We start from the raw sequence: 14,703 nt of genomic DNA, 5'->3' as shown, positions 1-14,703 counted from the left end.
GAAGTCCAGACTCCTAATCACTACACGAATCTGGCTCATATATAATGGTGGGTTACACATGGAAACCAAAAAAGAAACAAACAGTACTTCCTGGTACCATTTCCAGTTGGGAAAATGGCACAGGAAACATTTTCGCTTCTCTTCTCCTCCATGCTGTGATCTTAATCTGAATGTTGCCCTCCTGCATTTGGCAAACAAGTTCCCTCATGCCTGCCATGTGATTGAATCAAAAACAGGTCAAGGGAACCCTGGCTGTCCACATTAGCATTGTTCTGAAAAAATATTGGAAATGTTTGAAACAAAAATAAAGAGACCAACAATCAGCAAATAATACTCTGTGTAAGGGAGGAGTGAAACAGTTACAGATAAGTAGCCTTGCTGGAGCAGAAAGTTTCAATTCAGATTACCATCAATACCTGCAATTTTTATTCTCTGTGACGTTCAAGAAATTACTGAAACATGGATTTTGTTTAAAGATGCCTGCTTTGGAGCAAAACATAGTAATGAGAATAGATTCCACTAGAAATGAGTAGAAAAACCTTGAGAAATTTTGCCAGCCACAACAAAATTATTTTAAGTTTTCTCCAAAAGGTCTACAAAATTGTCCCTTTAGATATACCTACCTCCCCCCATGAGAAATGTTGCAATTTATTTTTAAAAATGCATACTCTTGAAATTCATTGGGTGTCTAGGCAAAAGGGAAGTTCCTGGATTCACTTCAATTATCATTTGACACAGCATTTCAGCAGCAATTTTAGTTTAGTCTGAGAAGAAACTTCCAAATTACTCATACTTTCAATGTTGTCAGTATCTCTTGGTCACAAATATGGGCAGCCCAACTGAACATTTTTTGCCAGTTCTAGTGAAATTCTTTTAGTTCCCCCCAGAATTGCAAAGGAGTTTGTTTCATATATAGAATCTTCCAAATCCATCTCAAATTTAATATTTTTTTGCCTTTCGGCCCAACAGCCAGTTATAAAACTCCTTTTTCTTGAATGCCAGTCTCGAAGGTTTGTTAAACAAGGAGAGGGTTAGGATTCAGATGGTGTTTTCTCCCCAATCGACTGCTGAAGACGGACTTGTGGAGCTTTGATTTATGTCCTCAGCACTCAAGACAAATGTAGACAGTTCCAAAGTTGTACAAGTCCTAGTTACGGTTGAAAGAACCTGGGAGGAAAAACGGCAAAAGTGTTTAAAGGGCTTCCAGTAACAATGGACCCAAGGAATGAAATTTAACAAGGGGGCTTTCTGCTGACAGATTGTTTTTGTCTACAACAGATGCTTCTTGGCACAGGTAGCAAGAAATGAAATAGTGCCGTGAGCAAAACAAGCGAAAGTGGTCAAGTCAATTACTGTGCTTTGCCATCCTCCAGCCATTATTCCTATATCTCTTCCTCCAGTCAGCATCTGCCACTTAAAAATGAAGTGTTCCAATTTGACCTGGAAGATGGATTTCGAATCCCAAATGTCCCCATGCTTCAGGCTCTTGTGCCACTGTAATTCCTATGGGAATTAAGATACAGCCTTGGTTGCAGTTTGTGGCACTACACCTTTTTGAAGATGGAGAAGCTTGGTAGCAAAGAATGGCAGCTTGCTATCTCCTTCAATGCTCAGAGCTATTGCTCAGAATATCCAGTATACCAGAATGGGACCCAGAGTGGGATGTACAAAGAGGAGGTGATCCATGTTATATGGTGAATGATACTACAAATTGAATGTGTGAACAAATCCTTTGATGCTATGGTGCAGTTAAAACCTTGATTTGACTTCTTCCCACTGGACCCATTCATAATTCTCCAGAGTTTTATTCCTATTTGGAAGACCCTGATTATGTGAGCAGGACCAGTCATTCAGGTAAAAACTCTTTGAGAAGGACTCAAGTAACTGGTCATGTGTATATGTCTCCAGCCTTTAAAACAATGGATGAAACCATTAATAATGAGTTCCCATGCATAGATTGTATGGAAGACCATATGTGATGCTGAGAATTCATGTGTTATTCTTCATGCCTTTTTTTTTTGCATTATAGTCACAGATCCAAGAGACTAGGCATGTGAATGGGTTTCAGCCATCATAATTAAATCAAGCCTCCAGAGACAGAAAATCTCAAGTACCAGATGCTGTCAAAAAGGATATTTCTGAGTTTCTGAAGACATCTCATGGGTTGCTATAGAATGTGGTAGAACTCAGTAAGTATAGCCTATACATTTGGCCCTACAAAGGAATGGCAACTTAATCCCGCTGTAAGATCATGCATTCACTGGTTAGATCTATTGTTTAGAATGGGAAATGCATGGTCAAGAAAGGGTTGGACAAAATGTAGGGAATACACTTCAAGCAAATATATTGCAAAGATAAAACTTACTTTTATTGAGGTAGATATGGACTTAATTCTGATCTGGGTAGCCCAGCCCAGCCCAATCTCATCAGGTTTCAGAAGCTAAACAGGGTCAGCCCTGGCTAGTATTGGATGGAAGACCTCCAGGGAAGCAGGCAATAGCAAACCGCCTCTGAACATCTCTTGCCTTGAAAACCCTAGGGGGTCACCATCAATCTGTTGTGACTTGGCCACCATTTCTACCAAGTATGCATTCACATGCATTTTGTAATAGAAATGTGACAGAAGCCTAATTTAAAGAATTATTTTGTGGAGCGCTAATACTGCTACACATTTTCCTGGCATGGTCTCCCCGGTGACACTCGCAGAACCATCTTCCCTGTTGCCAGACAAGGAGGCCAGAGAACACAAAGGTCCCAGAAAGAGAAGAGAGACATTCCCAGTTTAAACCAGGTGAGGCTTCCTCTTCAGTATGAAGATGATACAGACACACAATCTGGTTCTAATGCAAAGAGAAATGGAGCGTCATCCAGTGTCTAGGCCCACGGCGTTGCTTTTACTCCAGCAGTATGGATGTAACTCCCAGCCATGTATTTGCCCAAAGCACAAATGACTGAGGGCTCAACTAGCATGGATAAGGCCACCATAATCTACTGCAGGCAGGCACTGACACTTGGATCATGTTCCCCAAATATCCTTGCAAATATTAAAAACTGTTCCAAAAATTCTAATGTAAATGCAGAGATCTGAAATTTGGAACAGGAATATATTTTAAATATAATCAAAGCAGTATTGGGCAAGATGTATACTAGAACAAAAGTCTCTCTTTCTTGGATCTCAAACCATACATCAAGTATTTACAAAAGTGTCAGGTTTTCGCTGGGACTAGAATACTTTTAGTGCTGGATGACAAACCAAGTCATTGTACCTATCCAACCCTCCTGTTCATATTTCTTTTTCCTGCCTCATTACTTTTTTCACCCCAAACACATTCTGGATGCTTCATTCTGCATCCCTAAGAGAAAACGTCATGGTTTCCCTACCACTCTTCTCTCTTTTTGTATAGCTGGAATCTTTTTAATTGTGCATTGTTTGTTTGCTTTACAGTGGATAGGTTGGAGTAAATGAGGCTTGAAGTGAAGCAGCAGCTTGAAAGGCATCTGTTAATTTATCATCTCAGGTGTTAGCAGCTACTATTAAGAGTCCAAATGGATGGTTAACATACCAGATGTACTCACCCCAGAGTCTTAAGATCAGATACCCTTCAAATTCTTCCACCATGAAAATCTAATCTAGAGAACAGTGTTCCTTCAGCAGAAATCCATGCACTTGAACAAGTGATTAAAGCTTCGAGGAGCACCTGTTTGTGCAGGCAGTAAATTGCTTCAGCTGGCAAAATGGGAATTGTTGTACCAAAGCAAAACATTTCTCTGGACCAGACTCTGCAAGAGTTTCAACAAGTCATACAGCAGCAATCCCCAGTGTGATGGTTACTGATAATTTTTTAAAAATATAACTTTCCTTCTTTGATACATCATCTCCTTCTCAAGACCTGGCTTTCCTTCACCTCATTGGAGCAGGGGGTGCTTCAGAAGAACCTCAGAACCCAGGAGGCATTGACTTTGTGACTTTAGGGAGCACCCCTTCAGAAATAGAAATGCTTGACTGGAAATAGAAATAGAAATGCTTGGCTGGAAATTAGAAATGCTTGGCTGGAAATTATTTGCAGCCTCATGGCAGCCATTTTGTGGTATGCCCAGTCTCCTTGCTCAAAATTCCAATGCTGTTCACAGGCTCAACAAAACTGAGAAATCTATGCTATAATATATGAACAGGGGAAAAAGGCTAGGCTTCAATTACTATTAAAAAGCATACACACATTTTCTCTTGAGTAGTTATTCATAACACGTCTCTCAACATTTCCCTCAGCAAATTGTAGCTGCTAGGGTCCTCACGTGTTCATCTTGGAGAGCCCACATCCAGCCTGTGCTGAGGCAGTTACACTGGTTTCAAGTTATGGTCTGGATCAGGTTCAAGGTTCTGGTTTTGACCTTCAAGGCCATCTGCAGTTTGGGCCCTGCCTATCTTAGGGACTGCTTATGCCCCCACAGAGCCCTTCTTTCTGCAGGCACTCATCTGTTGGTGGTCCATGGCAGCAGAGAGACCCGGGCCAGGGCCTTTCCGACCTGGTGGAATGAGCTCCTGGGAGAGCTAAGGGCACTGATGGAGCTGTCAAAGTTCCGCAGTGCCTGTAAAATGGAGCTCTTCCACCAGGTCTTGGGTTGAGGCCAGGTTCTTAAGATCAATGCCCCCCTCCCCCAAGCAGTGCTATACCAATGTGCAAACCCCCTGGTGGATGATTGTGTGGACGTAGGAGGGTTCTCATAGCCATCTGATACTTATGATAATTCTGAGACTTTTAACTTTGTTTTAATGATTGGGGTTTTTATGGGGTTTAGATTGTTGTAATCCGCTTTGAGTCCCTGGAGAAAGGCAGATTCTACATTCAATAAATAATGATAAAAAAAATAATAATTTCTGTTCAGTTTTAAAAGCTCATTTTGACATAAAAATTGTGGGTCTAAGACAGGCACGTCAAAAATTGTTTATTTACACATATATGGGCACATATGTACAAAGGAGAAAAGTGTAACAAATATCTTTCTTCTCCTCTTAGTCAACTTTTGTTTTTCCCTTACCCAAATCTCCTTTTTCTGATATATGGTTTTTACTCTAGAACTTTAACTTGACATACATGGTAACACCCTTGAATCTCAGAGCACACAAATCTTTAGTCGTAACAGGTGATCTGATCAACAGTAATGAGGAAATAACTTAGATACCAGCTTTCTCATAACAAAAGTAAAAAGTCTGGAAGAATCCATCACACTTTCCACTGGAAAGCTTTCATGGCTATATCATGCTGCTGTTGAATGTACTGATTCAATGGGTCCACATAGAGCAAACAATGCAGGGCTTAACCACTTACGGACAAGCTTTGAGGAGTGAAGAAAAGCAGCAGGGGTTAAGGGGATGTGGTACAAGAAAGACACAACTGTAATTGATGGTCATTTACTGCGAATGTGGCTATTTCCCTTTTAACCTCAAGCTATTTTCCGCACACATCCCATTTCATTATACAAATAGATTATATCACATAGACAAACAATTTGAATCTGGATCTTGTACAAGTCAAATTTTATAATCGTGTTGTTCAGCAGTCGGGTCTTTGACGCTAATGATATCTGTAAGATTAAAAATGATCTAGCAACCTGTCAGTAAGTCTTGCAGCAGTTCTGGCTGGCTGATGAAAAGTGAAATTAGGTTAGGTCATCATTACTATGTGGCACAATTTAATTTTCAAGTAGCCTTCTTAAATGAGAATATGGCAAGTACATATATGTTTCTTAATTTTCTGGGCATAATGTCATTTTTACCACACGATGAGACAAATATTAAAGGACTACAACAGCTGCTGCTGCTGAAACAGTGTAGAAGTAGAAAGTGGTTGTTGCCTCTGAGTATCAATGGATCAATCAATGGATAGGGAGGGAATCCATGATTTGACACTCAGGGTCAGGACCTGCACCAACTTAGATAGGGATGTGACTTTCTGAGATGATGATGAATGATGGTGAAGAAGAAAACCCATTTTTGTACCTCGCTGATTACTACCTCAAAGAGTCTCAAAGTGACTTACAATTGCCTCTCTCTTCAACAGACATCCTGTCAGGTAGATGAGGCTAAGACAACTCTGAGAGACCTGCAACTGGCCCAAGGTCACCCAGCTAGCTGCATGTGAAGGAATGGGGAATCAAACCCAGTTTTCCAGATTAGAGGCCACTGGTCTTAACCACTGCACCAAGCTGGTTCTCACATCAATATGGCTCTCAAGGACCTCTCCTTGCAGACCCCACCATACCTGAGTCAGGATCTCTGAAAGGAAAGCCAGAAATCAAACCTTTGAAGAACCACACCCATTAAAGCAGAAGAACTGGAGAACCAAGATTCAATTTCTCACTGGACCTATCTCCCCCTCTGAAGAGATGTCACGAATACTGGTGACAATTAATGGAAAAAAGACCATTAAAAGTAATGTTTTAACCCTCAAGCTGCCAGAGACATCTGGCTGTTGCTACTATAAGGGGAAAAATACTGGAATAGATAGCCCTTGGTTTGGTCCTGCAAGTAATCAAAGTAATAAGAAAAAAGTCCCTGTTACAGGATGGGTTTTTATTAGCTGAATTTTAAAATTTGCTCAACTGGAACTAGACCAAGGTCATTTGTAATGGCCCAGAGTTTACTCCACTTTCAGAAAGGGAGGGAGACTGATCTGAGAACAGCTGCTTGACATGATTATAGCTCCAATAGAATCTTCATAGCCAGGCACCAGGTGTCTCTGAATATCATTTGCTGTGGACAGAGGAAGACTTGTGGGCCTTTTTGCACGCCTTCAAAATAGTACAATGGTTGCTAATTGAAAACGCTACTGATTTGCAATAACGCACGACGTCGTTGACAATCTGCAACACTCCTGAAACCGACCCGCAAAAAGCGCTTCGTTGTAGCGCTTTTAGGGAAATCCCAAAAAGTGGATTCACCCTCTGGAAAGCGCTACACTCTTGCAACCAATCTGCAACACTAGCGATAAAGACCTGTGCGTTAACATTGTTGCGGTTTCTTCAAAGTCCCTCCTCCTGAGCCTGTCCTCCAAACTTCCGGCGAACTGTTCGCCATTTTTTTTTCTCGGACCGAGCACAGATCAACAAAGCAACGAGACAGCGCCTGGCTTTCCAGCACGATCACTTTCGGAAATTGTGCCCGAACACCACAATAGTATTTCAAAAGCACAGTAGCACACACCGTCACGGTCCCAAAATATGCCCAAAGCTTAAAACCCCGTCTACCATCGGCCAGAGCTAGCGGAGTCAACGTACAGGGAGCATTTTAAAAAACTTTCCTCTGAGCGTGGCAACGAACGTTCGCCAACCGCAGTCTCCTGTTTAGCTTTGAGGGGTTCAATAGATATGATGCGATGTGATATCATGAGGGGCGGTTTATGTGTAGTGGGTCTTTGTGTGGTTCCGGGTGCGTGGTTGTGCTTGGGTGCGGACAACCCCTTCCATCGGCGGCTAGACCTCCAGCTAGCGGAGTCGCCGTCCCCCGTTCATTTTAAAAAACTTTCCTCTGAGTGTGGCAACGAACATTCGCCAGTAACATGTCATGTTTGGTTGATTTAAGCTTTGGCTGGCGAATATTATTGGGGAACTGTCGAGTACTGTTGCACTTGCTCTGGGTGGACACCGGCATGCGTTTGTGTAATGGTGGACATTTCAGTAAAATGGCTCCTGCTGCATGTCCACACTGCTCTTCTCGCGTGTAAACGAATCAGCGCATGCGAGAAGTCAAACAATAAGAGCGCCTATCTGGCCATTAGGGGCAGATCCTGTTCCCGCGCGAGGAGTTTTGAACGTGACATGTGACCTCGTGTGGCCAATGTGCGTGTCCCCTACTGCCCACCACCAATCAGGAGCCGGCTAGTCCCTTTGTCTTTGTGTGCGGAAAGGTATATGATCCGTTGCACCCTGCACCTCCATTTTGCTTAGCCACTTGCGAAGGCAGTATGGACTCCGGTTCACAATCATCGTCCGTCCAGGCAACCGGCAGGGGGCCAACATGGAGGGACGCCGAGATACGGGACCTGATGGCGATTTTCGCTGAGGAGAAAATACAGGACGCCTTCCGATCCTCACATCAGAACCGGGAGGTGTTCGAACAGGTGGCGATTTGGATGCGTGCCCTGGGCCACCACAGGAACGGCCTTGAATGCCGGTCCAAAACAAAAACTATGCGGGCAGAGTACATGCGGGCCGTGAACCACAATAAGGGTTCCGGCAACGCTAAAGTAACCTGCCCATATTTCGAGGAGCAGCGGGCACTGTACGGCGAGGGGGACGGAGACGGCCGGCCAAAATGCATCGGGAGGAGCCTCAAGGTCATCCGTAGGCCGGCTGCCCCAGTGGAGGAACCACCCGCTGCGGAGGATCCCGGAGAGGGCACCTCGTCGACCGTCCAGCCTCCACCCCAGGTCCAGCAACGCGGTGCGGACCTCATAACGCTGGACCTACTTGCCCTCGTTCCTGGGGAGCCAGAAGACATTTCGCAGCAGACGCCCCTTGCCTCCGGTAAGCACTTCTAATTTTGTACAAATGTGTGTTTTCTGACGTTTGGGAATCGTTTTCTCGTGTATTCGTTGCAATGCATAATATGCTAGGCTGTTTGTAGACTGTTTGCTATGGTAGCTATTTGAAACGGTTATGTTTAACCAACAACCCCAAAAGATTTGCAGCATGCCTCAGCTATAGGCCTTCTGCAGTACTTTGGTTCACTACTTTGGGAGCATGCTGTGTGGTTCAGGTTGTATGCTTGCCCCTTTTTCACTATTGTCTGCTGTTGTCCACAGAGACACAGATGCCAGGGACGGAGCCCCTCGAGTCTCCAGCAGCAGTGGACGTGGATAGCGATTCGGGGGCATCAACAAACATTGGTAAGTATTAGTGACAATAATGGGGGGGGGTGTGCTGTGTAAACTGCTTTGTGCTTTTCTGTTTGTGCAGGGGGCAGCAGCACTGCTAGGAGAAAGAAGAGAGTCCCTCTACGTTGCTGGTGTAGGTTTTGAAGCTTGCTTTGCCACCCTTCGGTCCTAGATCTGGTTTTTTTCTTTTTTGCAGATTTCATACCCGGAACACAGGAGGAGGAAGAGCGTGGGGTGCTAGGACCTCCTGCCCAGCGCAGGCGGCTACAGATTCAAGATGGTGAGCGTGCATGAACTGTTCCTTTCGAGCCATAGCTGCAGGACAATGTCGCAAACCACTAACCATGTGCTCCCTTTGCATTGTTGTGAGTCTTGCTGTGAAAATAGGCAAACAAAAAAGCCCACCATGGGCAGACAAACACTAACCATGTGCTCACTAGGCATCGTTGAGAGTCTTGCTGTGAAAATACGCAAACAAACACTAACCATGTGCTCCCCGGCCATTGTTCAGAGTCTTGGTGTGAAAACAGGGAAACAAAAAAGCCCACCATGGGCACCATGGTGGGTTTTGATTGTATCGATGGTACTAACAGTTCTGTTTCTCATTTTTTGCCAACAGAGGTTCTTTCAGATGAGGAGGAACCACCCCTGGGTCCAGCCAGCCCACCACCTAGAGGTGCGCTCCCAGCAGAGGAGAGGCTTATGAGGGAACGCGCCAGGCTGAGGCGCGTCTCCCTCTTGACCAACGTGGGACAGAGGCTCCTTGAACACTGCCAGGAGGAGACACGGCGTGCTGCAGCCGCCGACCAAGCCATGCTCACTCTCATGGCCCAGGAGGGGAAAAAATTGAGGGCAATCCTTAGGGATTCGAACCAATCCCTACGCGAAAGCGTGGAGGAGGTGCGACAAATAAGGAGACTGATGGAGAGGGCGGTCCTGGTCATGGAAACGGCCAACCCGCCACAAATCACCGTCCATGTCCTCCCCCACCCACACCAACACCACCACCTCCAGCACCCACCCCACCGACCCCGTCTCAGAATGCCGCCACCCAAACAAGAAGGAGGACTGTTCTCGGGAAGAGAATAATAAAACCAGCGGACAAGTTCTCCCCCTCCTAGTTTGGGCCAGTTTTTCTTGTTAATTTTATCTGTGTTTGTTGTTGTTTGTAAAATAAAGTTTATATTTTTGACTCTGTCTCTGTGTACCCTACTGTAGAATCAGGAAGGCCGAAAGCGGCCTCTCTAGTGATTGTGTATATTCTGGTTCTGTTGTGTGGGTTGGAGGTTGGAGGGGTGTCAGTTCAAGGAGTTTTAGGAGTGTGGGGTGAAAGGTGTGCGAGTGTAAGGAGTCACACTGGAGTCTTTTTCAGAAAAGTTGTAATAACATTTTATTTTCAAAAAACTTTTAACAGGGGAAAAACAGTAGGGAATGTAACTTGGAGCCCCACCCCCACCCCCACCCCCCAAGAAATCCAACTTTTTTTAAAAAAATAGATATATTTAACAGGGGAAAAACAGTAGGGAATGTAACTTGGAGCCCCACCCCCACCCCCACCCCCCAAGAAATTCAACTTTGTTTTTAAAAATAGATATATTTAACAGGGGAAAAACAGCTGGGAATGTAACTTGGAGCCCCCACCACCACCCCCCAACACACACACAGAAAACAAAACTCAAGTCCCACTGCTCCCCTCACCAGCCCCTTTCCCTACGCCCTCTGTCATCTCCCTCAGCCTTTTGCCCAACCGGGTCACTGTGCCCCTGACTTTACGCCTGAAGAGGTCTTCCTCCTCCTTCTTCTTCACTGTGTGGGGAGGAAAAACAGGTACACATTAGTGCCACAGATATTTTTTAATCTGGAGTTTACATGGATACAGTTTTTAGTGGCCTTAGCCACAATATGCAGAGAGTTAGGCGGTGGGGAACATAACCTACGTTCTTCCTCCTCCCTCTGCTGCCTCTGCCTCTCCAGCTCCCCTCTAAGGTCAGCCACTTCTGCCTGCCCTGCAAATGGGTTAAAAACAAATGGTAAGCCATATATGTAGGCTAAAGTGACACAACCCACACCCAAGCACAGGTGCAGTACTCACAGTCCCTCCGCTGCTGCTCTACGAGCCCCTCCAAAGATGCCAGCCTGGCCTCCATGGCACGCATCCTGGCCTCCATTGTTTCTGCTATAGAAATCAAATAAAATGAATTCAATCACACTTCTAATGGAAGCATCACAGCAGGCTCCCTTATGGCTTCATGGGGGTACACACACATGGGTCTCACTCAAAGAATTATAACTCTCACCTGCAGCCTGTGCTGAGGTGGAAGGCCCCTCTTCCTCCTCTTCCTCACACTCAGGTACTTTGGCCACTGCTAGTTTTGCTGGTGATTGTGTGGCTGGGCGAAGAAAAAGAAAATTCATAACTAAAAGCACACAAACCAAAGATAATACACAGCTGATGGCCACACCACAATCAGAGCCAAAGTGCATTGCCAAAGTGGTTTGACAGTACTGGCTGGCGATGTCAGCAGGAGTTGACAGCATCTTAATGCTTTCTCAAATATAATGGAGACAGTAGGGGAAAGAGGCATCTAGACATTCAATGCATGCTTTAGGGTAAAACATAACGAGGGCAGCACTCACCCATATGTCGCCTCATCTCCAGGGAGGGCTTCCCAGCCTTGTCCCAGATCTTGACCATCAGATCGTGGAAGATTGTTCTTCCACTGGGCTGCGGAACCCCCCCCCCCCCCACTGCTCTATACTATTGAGGAAGTCCAGCTTTATCCTCTTGAATTTTGTCCGGACCTGCTCCCAGGTCCGGACGTAGCCCCTCTCCTTCAGCCTGGATGCCAACACCAGGTAAGCACCCTTGGTGTGGCAGTGGGTGCTGGCCATAAGGCGGCCAACGCTTTTGGACTGGAGAACCAGCTCCAGAAGTGCCTCAGCCTCGGCGCGCTGCCAGAAGGAGCCCTTCCGTGGCTTCGGCATCTTTGGAATGACGGTTAGGCAACGAATATGCGTTGCTCCGATCGGCCACCCCAATTTTAAATGTATCAAAGCTGCCCACCAATAAAATTATTCCTTGGAACATCAGTGGTTTTATCCTCCAGTTTGACAGGGGTCACCAATACTTCCTGGCTACCCGCCTCCCCAACCTTTCCCTGTTCAGCGCTTCCGTACTGTGTTTGTCAACTTCAGCGTGGAGTTAGCATTTAGGTCTGTCAAAGTGCTTTTGGACCAGAGATTCCCCGTTTTTTTGCTGGCTAAATAGACAAACCGCACAAGACAAGGTTAAACAAAGAACATAAAACTTTATTTAACAACAGAGTAGAAAACACGATCAAACACGCCTCCTATTTCTGTATAGGTGAGTGGCTATAGCGTCCCGAACCTTGCACCCCTCCGCATAGATCCTTTTTTTCCTGGCTTCAGGGATGTCTGGTGTATCCTCAAGGACTAGAGGTTCTGGTTCAGCCACAGGGAAGGGGATGTTATGTCCCTTGTCCTCGCAGATGTTGTGCAAAATGACACATGCGATGATCAACGGAGTCACATTGTCTATATGCACATGGAGTCGTGACATCAAGCAACGGAACCGAGACTTCAAACGTCCAAAGGCACGCTCCACGACATTCCTTGCCCGGGAGTGACTGAGGTTGTAGTGGCTCTGCACGTCTGTCCTTGGCCGCTTATAGGGAGTCATGAGCCAGCGGCGTAATGGGTAGGCTCCATCCCCGAGCACCAACGCCGGTACACGCACGCCCTCAATGGTGGCGGTGGGGTTTCCTGGAACAAAGACCCCTTCGTCCATGGCTTTCCTGAGGTTAGATTCCCTGAAAACAAGGGCATCATGCCTCCTCCCACTCCACCCCACCTCGGCATCTATAAACCGTCCGGAGAAGTCCACAGTTCCTTGCAGGAGAACAGAACAAAAGTCCTTTCTGTTCCCGTACTCCTTTATGCTTCCCCCGGGTGCACGGATAGGGATGTGGCTTCCATCGACGGCTGCGAAACAATGCGGAAATCCAAGCCTGGCAAACCCGTCCATACTCTGAAATAAGGGAAAGAAAATAATAGAAACCATGGCATGTTAGCGTGGGGTGCATCGCGTATTCGTTGCTCACCTGTCAAACAAGAAAAAAAATTTAAAGGGCAAAGGGGATAGAATGACACTCACCGCTCCAAGCCGGTCTCCGAGGCACACCACTTTGCTGTACAATTCAGCCTCCATGGCGAGGCAGAACTCCTGCAGGATCTCGCCAACCGTTGTGACTCCTAATCCGAATTGCTGGGCTACTGTCCGGAAGTACTGCGGGGTGGCCAAGTACCACAAGGCGGCTGCCACCCTTTTTTCCACTGGAACAGGGCGCCGCATGCCAGTTACTTGCCTTTCCATGCGGCCACGGAGAGCCTCCACGAGTTCAAAAAATGTTCCCCTCGACATTCTGAAGTTGGCAATCCAGTGGTCATGATCCTAGCGATACCACACAAAATTTTCCCACCAGTCAGAGGATCTTTCGTCCACCCAGAACTGTCTGGGGAACCGGACCTCTGCCAGAGCTTGCCAGCGTTTCTTAGCCGCCATGGTTGCCCTTAGAGAACGTCTTCTACTGGTGGTCATCGTTCCGACCATACGTTGTCGGTAGTCCTCGATAGCAGCCCTCCTATGCCACACGATGGTATGGATACGCTGGACTACCGCAAGCATCTGAGCCAACAATTGAAAAATAATCCTCTCCATTGCAACGTTAACCTGTGCTGCGGGCAGTAGGCTATGCAAACAAAAGAGTGAGGCCGACCACGTGTCTGCCTAGGTGCATATAAGCAGGTAACCTGTGGGCGTGTACTGTGGGCGGGGATTAACCAATCAAACATATCAATGCATCAACCTCTGGTTCATAGAAAACAATAGAAAACCCGTTCCAACGGCGCCAATGATTTGACGATGATGCATTGCTACGGGGTTTTCGGGGTTTTTTTTAAAAAAAGGGAACCCCAACAAATTCGGCTTCTGGGTGGAGGTCAAAGGTGTCCCTGCAGTTTGATTGACGGCCACGGGAGGCCAGAAGCGCTAAAAAGGGACCTCCTTTGTGGCGATAAGACGGAGACCGGAAACCTGTGGGTAACGAAACTGGCGAGAAGTGAAAGTGCCAAATTCCGCAAAAACCGCAGCTGTGCGTTATGGGCGATTTTCGCTAGTTAAAGTAGCGATTTCACAAACGGCAACCAAATAGCCACTTTGAGCTCTGTGCGAAATGGCCCTTGTGGATTCACTGGTAGCATCTTGGCTATCTATTTTAAGATTTGAGGGTATCCTGTCTATATTTGAATGCTGTAGAAAATCTGTGCTGGTGGTGATATGACATAGCCTGATTTTGTTGGAAGGTAAGCATGGTTAGAATTTGGATGGGAAGCTACCAAGGAAGATTCTGCAGAGGAAGGCAATGGCAAACCATGCCAGCTTCTCGCTTTCTTTGGAAGCCCATTGCTTCCATTTGTATGTAGAAAGTTTATATCAAGCCATTCTTGATGACTTTGGGCTTCAAAGGTAATTTGAGTTGCTTTACCTTGAACATCTAGGGTGATGATAATTTCACTTTGTTTCTTAAAATATATTTTGGGCCCTAGTTAGGAATATGGGGGGAGAAAGGGAAGGAGTGTATGATTTAAACAGGGTCAAACTCTGTACTGCCCTGCCTGATCCCCACAGTGAGCTAACTTTCTTTCAGGAAAGCTTGTGACCATTACTAAACTTTTAGCTGAAGAAACTATGAGAGATTCCAGAGAAGCCACAGGGTTTCCTGGAGCACAGTTTAAAATCGACTGCCCTAGA

The 14,703-nt window shown here is 45.9% G+C and overlaps 1 protein-coding gene across 1 annotated transcript; it reads left to right on the top strand.

Annotated features, from left to right (window-relative positions):
• Nucleotides 1–1,560: 1,560 nt before the first annotated feature.
• Nucleotides 1,561–10,065, top strand: LOC143834693 (uncharacterized). Its single transcript, XM_077331371.1, has 5 exons — nt 1,561–1,677; nt 8,265–8,523; nt 8,802–8,885; nt 9,070–9,153; nt 9,493–10,065. Exons 1-5 carry the CDS (start codon nt 1,561–1,563, stop codon nt 9,960–9,962), a joined length of 1,014 nt encoding a protein of 337 aa, XP_077187486.1. The 3' UTR covers nt 9,963–10,065.
• Nucleotides 10,066–14,703: the final 4,638 nt, after the last annotated feature.

The sequence above is a fragment of the Paroedura picta genome, chromosome 4 (genome assembly GCF_049243985.1).
Source record: "Paroedura picta isolate Pp20150507F chromosome 4, Ppicta_v3.0, whole genome shotgun sequence".
Lineage (NCBI taxonomy): Eukaryota > Metazoa > Chordata > Lepidosauria > Squamata > Gekkonidae > Paroedura > Paroedura picta.
This window is presented reverse-complemented; position numbering and strand designations above follow the sequence as displayed.

Excerpts from the sequence above, each read along its gene's own strand:
- LOC143834693 (XM_077331371.1), top strand. The coding sequence starts at position 1,561 with ATGGAGAAGCTTGGTAGCAAAGAATGGCAGCTTGCTATCTCCTTCAAT. Across the intron at positions 8,886-9,069 it reads GGGGGCATCAACAAACATTG|ATTTCATACCCGGAACACAG; the intron begins GTAAGTATTAGT and ends TCTTTTTTGCAG. Across the intron at positions 9,154-9,492 it reads GCGGCTACAGATTCAAGATG|AGGTTCTTTCAGATGAGGAG; the intron begins GTGAGCGTGCAT and ends TTTTGCCAACAG.